Raw genomic sequence first — 10,077 nt, 5'->3', positions numbered from 1 at the left:
CCCCGCCCTGCCCGCGCCCTGCCCCCGCCCTGCCCCCGCCCTGCCCGCGCCCTGCCCCCGCCCTGCCCGCGCCCTGCCCGCGCCCTGCCCCCGCGCCCTGCCCCCGCCCTGCCCGCGCCCTGCCCGCGCCCTGCCCCCCGCCCTGCCCCCGCCCTGCCCGCGCCCTGCCCCCCGCCCTGCCCGCGCCCTGCCCGCGCCCTGCCCCCCGCCCTGCCCCCGCCCTGCCCGCGCCCTGCCCCCGCCCTGCCCCCCGCCCTGCCCGCGCCCTGCCCGCGCCCTGCCCCCCCCCGCCCTGCCCCCGCCCTGCCCCCCGCCCCTGCCCGCGCCCTGCCCCCGCCCTGCCCCCGCCCTGCCCCCGCCCTGCCCCCGCTGGACTGTGCGGCCGCAGGGCCGCGTGCTGCCAACATGCCCCACACTGGGGCAGGAGGGTGGTGTCGATGGGGAGGGGGCGGGAAGAGGGGAGGGGGGGAGGGCGGAGGCTGCGGTAGCAGTGGCGGAGTCCCAGCTGCTCTCTCAGGTGCAGGTGGAGTGATAAGACATCACAACACCCCCACCTCCTCCATCTCCCCATGAGTGGTGGCCAACACAACACGCAGCGTCTGCCTCCGTTCATTTGCCCGCCTCACTTCCTGTGAGCTCGATTGTTGCTAATTCTGCTGTCACTTTCTCTCTTTTTCTCTCTCTTTTCTTACACTGTCTTCTTCTCTGCTTCTCACACTCGCTGCCTCTCCCTGTCTCCCCGTACAGATAGCAGCGTGGACACATCAAGAGGAAAGACTGAAAAAAGGGACGCGTGTGGGGTGCTGAAGCGGAGGACAGCCCGACCACAGGAAGGTGGTGTACCATGTGCTAGTGGTGTGGAGGTGGATGAGCGTGTTTTTCTGATATTCTCGTGGTGTCAGAGAGACCGACCGCGACGCCAAGATGGGACGGAAGAAGATCCAAATCACGCGGATTATGGACGAGCGGAACCGCCAGGTCAGTCCTGCTCCTGCCCTTCATCACCCTCTTCTCATGCCAACCGGTGATCAAAAATCTTAACGATTTAAAGGATTTTTAAGTTTTTTTGTTTGCCACGCACTTGAATTCATTTAACACCCACTGGGTTCAAGGTTCAGATCGATTGGTCAGGGAGGCAGCTTGATTATCGGTCCGTTAAGGTCATTCGCACATTGGCTGAAAGTGCTGGTCCAGCGTTCTGGATCAAGCCCACGTCGTCTTGCACCCACCAGCCAGACAGAGTCCCAGCCGTTAAACCGGGACGGGGACGCGGCTGCAGCTACACACAGCACCGAGCACCACCCTGCAATTTCAAACCCTGAGAAAGCTGACACAGCAGCGGGAGGTGGTGTTAGCCAGCCAGGAAGGGAGCAGCGGAGGTGAGGGAGGAGGAGAGGTCCCACACCAGCCTCTCTCTCTCTCTCTCTCTCTCTCTCTCTCTCTCTCTCTCTCTCTCTCTCTCTCTTCTATTCCCTCACTCTGCTTCTCAGGCATCGCACTCTCACACGCTCTCTGTGTCACACACTGTCACTGGCTCTCCCTCTCGTCCTCTCTCTCCTGATTGGACGGCTTGGGCTGGGGCCCAGAGGGGGGCCCCCGTGCTCCCCGTGGTTGCATCTGGTTGCTGGTAATTAGGACCAGCCACTGCACCACAACACCCTCTCATTAGCAGGACACACAGTGCCCTTCTGTCTCACTCTTTTCTTGTCTCTCTATCTGTCTCTGTCTTTCTCTCTCCCTCTCTCTTGCTCTTTTGCCTGATATAAAAAAAAGTGCCAGTACTCTGGCCAGCCACACAGACAGGCTGGAATTCACCCTCGTCTGTGCACGCTAAATATAAACAGCCCAAGCAAGCCGAGTCTGGATTGCTGTGCGGCTGTCTCCCACACACACATCTCTCCCATTCAGCAACATGGCTGTCTCTGCTGTCCCCTCCCCACCACACATCCCCAGCAGGGGAGGACGTGTCACACTGCCGCTCGCGATGGGCTGACGGAACGCATGCACTGCAGTACATAACGTAGTAATTGAATCTCTATTCTGAAGCCCCTGTATGACTCAGGCATCATGTGTATGGTGTCTTCTGTTCCAAGGCTTTTTGGGGAGTCCTGTTTAAGGAATATGGTAATGAAACGCAAATGAAAAGAAAAAAAAGTGTCCTGTCAGAAGTGGATGCACCCCATTCACACCCTCTCAAAATATCATTTGCACCGTCTTGCCGGTGAAAGAACTTTCTCGCCGCGCCGGCGGAAAGCTAATTGAGGTTTAGCTTGCTCCTGAGGGTGATAACAGAACAGCCAGTGCTCTGCCCCCCACCCCCCAGCACACACACACACACACACACACACACACACACACACACACACACACACACACACACATCTAAACGCACACATGCACACGCAGATACGCTTCGCTCTTTTGCTGAACCCCTTCTCATCGACAGCAAGTGTGGAGGTAGCAGTTCAGAGTGAGAAACTCCAAATTTACAGGACAGGCCAATTATCAGCATAACACCCAGTGCTGGGCGGGAGCCAAACTCAGGCACACGGAGAGAGAGAGAGAGAGAGAGAGAGAGAGAGAGAGAGAGAAGAGAGAGAGAGAGGAGAGAGAGAGAGAGAGAGAGAGAGAGAGAGAGAGAGAGAGAGAGAGAGAGAGAGAGAGAGAGAGAGAGAGAGAGAGAGAGAGAGAGAGAGAGAGAGGAGAGAGAGAGAGAGAGAGAGAGAGAGAGAGAGAGGATGAGGAGAGAGAGAGAGATGAGAGAGAGGAGAGAGAGAGAGAGAGAGAGAGAGAGAGAGAGAGAGAGAGAGAGAGAGGAGAGAGAGAGAGAGAGAGAGAGAGAGAGAGAGAGATGAGAGAGAGAGAGGTCAGCTAATAGGGACCTAATCGGCCTTAAGGGTCAGCCTTATACATGACCGCACACACACCCAGAGCAGAGAGAGAGAACAGATAGAAGAGAGAAGAGAGAGAACAGATAGAAGACAGAGAGAGCAGAGAGAGAACAGAGAAACAGAGAGAGCAACCACAGCAGCTGGGCTCTGGGTCTGGACCTTCAGCATCAGCGAAGAGACAGAGACAGACAGACAGAGAGAGAGAGAGAGAGAGAGAGAGAGAGAGAGAGAGAGAGAGAGAGACAGACAGACAGACAGAGAAAGAGACAAACAGACAGAGAGAGAGAGAGAGAGAGAGAGAGAGAGAGAGAGAGAGAGAGAGAGAGAACTCAGAAAGAAAGGAATAAAGCCCTGAACAGGTAAAAAAAAATGGTGGTGTAAAACCCAGTTTATGGCCGTATGCTGAATTAATGAAATGTATTCATTTATGCCAGAGTAACGATTTTCAGGTCTAATTGAATTGAAAATATGGTCTGAAGAGGTAAGGAGAGGCTGTTTGAAATTCAGCACTTGGGCGAGTCCTCACAGGGAGCGCGTTATTTCGGGACGGCTTCTCTCTACACTGGCAGTCAGAGTCTCAGAGCTCTGAAGACAATGTCTGCCGGCTGGTAATTAATAGTTATTGTGTCCGTCAGATTTTCGATGTCACTGTCAGCACCTTGGCAAGCGGTTATCGGTGGCGTGCAGGCGTCACGGCCTGCTCGGTGCCTGGTGCTCACTGGAGGAGATACAGGCGCCTCGAACTCCTTTATTAGAGAGCGTGAGTGTGTGTCTGTGTGTCTGCATGTGTCTGTGTTCTCTCCCAAGGACGCGTGTGTCTGCGATGTATCTGTGCTGCGTCTGTAGCCGTGCGTGCACCCATGTTCCTCTTTCCCGTCTGCGGTGTTCTCGCCACGGCAATTAGCATATTGGGGGGGGTTTCGTGCTGACGATCGGCTCGAAGTCCGCCTGCCCGTGTTTGTGGCGCGGCTTAAGTAGGCTAATGAAATACAGCACCGCTAGTGCCGGATGCTGTCTGCATCCTTACAGGCAGTGCACTGGAAAGCCTGTTGACCTGTCAGGATTTATACGAGCGTGCCCGGCAGGGGTGGGGAGGTCGGTAATTGCGGTATCCATCAGAACAAATGGATTCACTCGGAGAGCAAGCCGGGACACGGTGCCGTTCCTCGGCCGTATTTCATAACGAAGCCCGCCGACCTGGGGGTGCGGGCCTCTGTCTGGCCCCCCGCGGCCCTCTGGCGAGACCCTTTTTTGGTAACCTGTACGGTGGCTGTGGCGTGTATTCAAATGGTGGTGCGGTGGTCACTGATGGAGCCATTGAGCATGCCCCGTCAGCCGGGCGTGACCCCCCCCACCCTCTTTGCCGAACACCTCCCTGTCTCCTCTGCTGCTGAGCATTCTTGCTGCGTATTAAAAATTGAAGAGACGGGCGGTTGGGGGGGGGGGGGCTGTCACGCCTGCCACGCCGTCCTTCTGTAGCGCGCACTCTCAGCTTCCCTCCACACGTCCTGCCGGAGGGAGAGGAGGAGAGGAGAGGAAGACGACGACAAGAGAACACCATGAGCTTCTCCGCGCCGCTCGGCCCCTGACAAGCTAATTGCAAAGCTGTGTATGGGCGGACGGCTGCCATACGAGTGCGGAGTGCAGAATTATCCTGTTACCCCCTCCTCCACGTACTCACCCCCCGCCCCCCCCCCACCCCACCACCGTGGCCCCATACCTGTCCATACGTCCTCTCAGTTCAAGACCAGCTTTACTTCACCAGCTCCTCAAGCCTGTAATTATTAGCCTTAACGACGCTTAATGACGCTCGCCTGTCTTGTTTGGACAGCACACAGCGTATGGCTGTAGAGGCAGAAAGGGCACGGGCAAATGAGTGAAACCAGCCTTAATTACTCTAGTGGACTCAAAAGCCTCTAATGAGAGATGCCTCTCCCCGCACTCCAGTCGGGAGCCCATTGTATAGTGACAGCGCTCTGCCTTGTGCATGGAGGAGCGTAATACTATGAGTGCTATTGTAAGTAAAGGACCCCAGGGGACAGTTCCACGAAAGCATGCTACTGAACTTTCCCCTGGTTAAGAGGAGAAAGAGAGAACGAATGAGAGAGAGAGAGAGAAAGTGAGAGAGAAAGAGGAGGAATTATACTGGGGACTTTATTTGGTTTGGTTGGATCTGCTTTGCTTCTGTTTCTCTCTTCCGCCTTGCGTGTGTGTGATCTTGAGTGCCTAACCACGCTCTCTGTGTGCTATTAAACAGACTCACTGGGGGTAATTGCCCAAGTCATTAAAAGTTTGATGATTTCGCTGTTGAGTGGAGCACTGCCTGCCCTAGCTTTGGCTTACTTTGGAACTGCATGTCACATGTCTCTCTCTCCCTCTCTCTCTCTCTCTCTCTCTCTCTCTCCCTCCCTCTCTCTCTCTCTCTCTCTCCCTCTCTGCTCTGACTCCCTGTCTATTTCCTTTACTCCATCTTTTTGTCTCTACCTCCTTCTCCTTTTTACACCGGGGGATGTGCACCCCTCCCCCTTTCTCTCCCCGTCCGTGTTCCTAAAAGCTCTTGAACTAACATTATTATTCTTTTATGGGTGTAAACATGGCTGATAGTGGATGGGGAGTGAAGGAGCAGGGTGAAGGAGTGTAGAGGAGGTCCTGGCTTCAGAGGGCACTGCTCGATGGGGCTCTGTGCGTGGCATCTTGACGACCCAGTGTAATCAAAGCCCTTGCACATTATTTGAAATGAAGGGAGTTTCATTTTTACTGATATTACATTAGTTTACAGTCACAGGTTTGTGAGGGGAAATAGTGTAGGTGGCTTGCGTGTAATTTATGGCTGATGTGACCAACACAAGAGATGATTCAAACCCCACCACCTTCCCCAGCTGATGGACTGCTGTATTTCATGATTCATTGTAATGGCAGAACAAAAATATCTGATTGATGCACATTATTATTTGATCATACGATATACAGTCATGAAATTCTTGGCCCCACATGCTTGCGGCCTTCACGTTTCCATATGCAAAATATCTGTAATAGCAGCAGTGTTGTATGCCACACTGTTCATCAGTGAGAACATAGACACATAGCAGCCCACTGGCATCCTGGTAGTGGCAGGGATGAGTCCTGCACTCTGTCCTGTGGTGACCCGCTTGGGCCCGGCTGGCCGGCCCGATCCCAGGGCCCGGCTGGAAGTGTGCAGACCCCCCAGCCCTCTTCTGCCAGGGAGCTGCATCAGATGCTTCTCTGGCTGCCCTACACTGTAGCCTCACTCAGGACTACAGAAACCTCCTGCTGCTCATTACAGAGATCATTGGAGCTGACATGTAGCTGCGCTGACGGCTCCACCCCCCACCCTCTATCACGGCTCCACCCCCCACCCTCTACCACGGCTCCACCCCCCAACCTCTATCAGGGCTCCACCCCCCACCCTCTACCACGGCTCCACCCCCCACCCTCTACCACGGCTCCACCCCCCACCCTCTATCAGGGCTCCACCCCCCACCCTCTACCACGGCTCCACCCCCCACCCTCTACCACGCCTCCACCCCCCACCCTCTGACAGGGCTCCACCCCCCACCCTCTATCACGGCTCCCTGCTTCTCCTGCTTCCTGGACCATTCGATGTCAGACACAGGCATCACCTGCCCTGCCCCACATCACAGCCGAGTGGCTGGATCCTCATATCACCTGTCTTCTCTCTGGCCCTACGGAACGTCTGACTGACAGGCCGTGTCATTTTCCGATGTGAAACCCGTAGACGCACGTGCGCACACAGGAGAAGCCGTCGACGAATGTGCGCATACATGATGACACGTTTGTACAGCAAAGCCCGCTGACAGACAGATGAATGTGAAGATAAACACACAAAGATGGCAAGATGTACAAAAATAAACACACGACATACCTGTCGTCTGTGCGTTTGACATACCACTCCTACATGTGTCTCAGCATATTCTGTGGCATGGGAATCATGAAAAGCCATCAGCGCACACAAGCATCACCCTCATAAGTCACCCACACAATATTACCCGTTTCCTCTTCCGTGGGAATGAGTTGGCCTTATTTATATCACTCTAGTTCACACCCTTCCGCCACCAGACCTGCTCGCACCCCTCCCCCTCCCAGTAGCCTTTGCACGGACACCGCGGGCCTTGGCCGTCCAGCCACACCCACGTCCACCCAAGGCGGGAGCGGGGAGACGGGGGGAGACGGGGGGAGACGGGCGGGAGACAGACAGACTAAGCAGAAAAGCTGGTAAAACAGCGGCGCAAGCGGCACGCTCGGAGCTTGGATGGCAAAAAAAAGGAGTTTTGAAAAGGTCAGCGTTTTCATGCCTGGCATACAATTAGATGAGAAATGCTAATATAATTACTGTATGTCTGGCATGGTGGGTCACCGGCACGACCTTATCACAGGCTGCGAGAAGTTAGGAGAAAACAAGGTAGAAGTTTGCTGTATATGACTCATAGTTTTACTTTTTCCATCTTTACAGGTACTCAATATCTTTTAGACTTCAGGTTTCCCCACGATATCTTTTAGTATTGACTAAAAACCTTTTTACCTTTTGAAACATCAATAGACTATAATTCTTTTCCAATTGTTACAGGGCATATGTCAGAGCAGCTGCTAAAACGCATATAAATGGTATAAAAAAAGTTTATTGTTGGAACAAGCAAATTTTGAAATCAATCATAACCTTCCTCAAAACTCCCCCAGACCGTGTCCTGCCAGCGTGTGTGTGTGGGGAGGGCTGGGTCTCAGCGTGCTTCAGTGACCGAGTGGAAAACACATCCCCAGTCTTATTCCACGTAATGTCAGACTTCTCTGTGGTTTTCCACTGCCTCCCCACGCACCCACGAGGTGTGGTGTGTTGTCTGGGGTGTACTCATGCCCTACATAAGCACAGGCGTTGCACTTGCTTTAGTGCACTTTTGCCAGACGGTCTAGCAACTTAGCATGGTGGAAGAATGTTATACAAGTGGTTATAGCAGCATATACAATATTATGCTCTTATGAAGAAAAAACATCCTGACATCTTGACATCGTGATGTTACTGCCGTCGTACATGCTTCCTCTTCTTAGCCCAGTTTAGAAGGTATGCTTCTGGACAACACTATCACAGATCACCTCAGATCAACTCAGTTCAACCCAACTTACTTAGCTGAGTCTAGTTAGTCTAGTCTATTTAGTCCAACCTAGTAAGCCCAGTCTACTTAGTCCAGGCAAGTTAGTCCAGCCTAGTTATCCCAGTTTACGTAGCCCAGCCTAGTAAGCCCAGTCTATTTAGCTCAGCCTAGTTAGCCCAGTCTACTTACTCCAGCCTAGTTAGCCCAGTCTACTTACTCCAGCCTAGTTAGCCCAGTCTACTTAGCCCAGCTTTTCGATTACCGCGCTTACCAGTGCCAGCCGCCGCACACATTCTACGCCCACCGACCGGGCACCCCTTTCCCCCCCGGGCACCCCTCTCCCCCCTGGGCACCCCTTTCCCCCCCCCGGGAACCCCTCTCCCCCCTGGACACCCCTCTCTCCCCCCCCGGGAACCCCTCGCACCCCTCTCCCCCCCCGGGCACCCCTCTCCCCCCCGGGCACCCCTCCCCCCCCCCGGGCACCCCTCTCCACCCTGGGCACCCCTCCCCCCCCCCGGGCACCCCTCTCCCCCCTGGGAACCCCTCCCCCCGGACACCCCTCTCCACCCTGGGCACCCCTCTCCCCCCCGGGCACCCCTCTCCCCCCCGGACCGGTTCCAAGCGTGCGTTCTGCGAGGAAAAACCGGAGCGTGCTCAGCAGCACGACGCCGCACCGTGCCGATTGGTTTCTCCTCGCCGGGGCTGTGCGTGCTAGCGGCAGGAGCACGCGGAGAGAACAAGACTAATGACAGCAGGGAGGGAGGCGCTCTCCCCGGGTCTGGGGATAAAGAGGCAAACAGTGCAGCCTGCCGTCTGGCCGCGCTAGACGTAGTCCGCTCCCCAGGGTCTCCCTCTCCAGCACGGCCGTGGGCCAGGAGCCGCTGTCCTCTCCACTCTCCTGGGCCACGGATCCGGACCAAAACACCTTGATTTGTTAGGTTTGTGGGGGAGTGTATCGGTGTGGTACTTAAAATAGTATTATTATTTAAAAAATATATTTGTCTCTATTGCCAAGCACTTAGTGCTGGAGTAATCACTGTAAAATTTAGACTTTACCAGGTTCTTGTCATGCCTAGAGCTCTAGTCAAGCTCTAGAGTCGATTCTACATGTGGCGTTAACATTTTAACAGTCTATTGCTGAGGGCTCTCAATATGCAATATAGTATGCAAATATCAATGCTAGTAAATCAGGCCATCATAAGGCTGACAGAATGAAACACATACATCAACAGTTTGATGCTGTTATGAATCAATCACAGCAGGCAACCTGGTTGAAATAAGAACGTTATAATACTCCAAGAGTAACAGATAGCAGGAATACCTTTGGTTACAAATAAACCTGCCATAGAGATACATGTGTCCAAGAGCATAAAGAGAACACAGTCATCACCTCAGTGTTTACCACAGTGTACAAACCACAATGAGCTTCAGGCACACCAGAGCCAGCTTGCAGTTTCAAGTACATTCAGAAGGTCTTACGGCCAGCTGAGATGTAGCAGGATGATGCAGTAGGGAGGGTGTAGACAAGGAGTAGCTACACATGAGCTAAAGACCTCATCTGTGGAACCTGCTGGGGGAGTGACCTGCCGGATGGGGGAGTGGCCTACCTGGTCTTTACCAATGAGCACACTGCATTTTAAAGTGCACAGAATCATCTTAACTATTCAGATCAAACCAAATGGTTGCAGAGTCGGTGAATGACACTTTCCCTTGTAGCTGGTCAGTGGGCTAAAACAAATGATTAAAGCAGCTTTCAGTGTTTCAGGGCCATAAAAGGGAATATTGTTTCCTTGCTAAATCTAAGGCACCTAGTCTAGACCCTATTAAGCACATGCTTCACTTACAGACAGTGGCCAGAATCTGTGAACCAAGCAGAATTGGAAACAGGTTTGTGGCAGGTCTGGTGGAGCGTCACCAGGGACGTTACCCAGCGTCTGGTCTACGGGCCGCAGACCTAAAGCACTCAGTGATTACAGAACATTTGCAACCAAGTATTAGACAACGTTATTTATGTCAATTTGCCCAATTACTTAAGGTCTCCAGAGATTTACAGTACTATA

General features: G+C 53.9%; 1 protein-coding gene across 11 annotated transcripts in view; it reads left to right on the top strand.

The window, feature by feature from the left end:
- Positions 1-10,077, top strand: part of mef2aa (myocyte enhancer factor 2aa) — an 80,936-nt gene that overhangs the window by 25,917 nt on the left and 44,942 nt on the right. For all 11 annotated transcript variants that reach the window (XM_076991464.1, XM_076991514.1, XM_076991498.1 and 8 more), the window contains one exon: positions 748-978. In XM_076991464.1, coding sequence (XP_076847579.1) covers positions 925-978 — 54 coding nt within the window. In that variant the 5' untranslated portion in view covers positions 748-924. The remainder of the gene's footprint in view (positions 1-747; positions 979-10,077) is intronic.

This window comes from Brachyhypopomus gauderio, chromosome 2, assembly GCF_052324685.1.
Source record: "Brachyhypopomus gauderio isolate BG-103 chromosome 2, BGAUD_0.2, whole genome shotgun sequence".
Taxonomy (NCBI): Eukaryota; Metazoa; Chordata; class Actinopteri; order Gymnotiformes; family Hypopomidae; genus Brachyhypopomus; species Brachyhypopomus gauderio.
The sequence above is the reverse complement of the archived record's forward strand: the minus strand, read 5'-3'. Positions and strand labels throughout refer to the sequence as shown.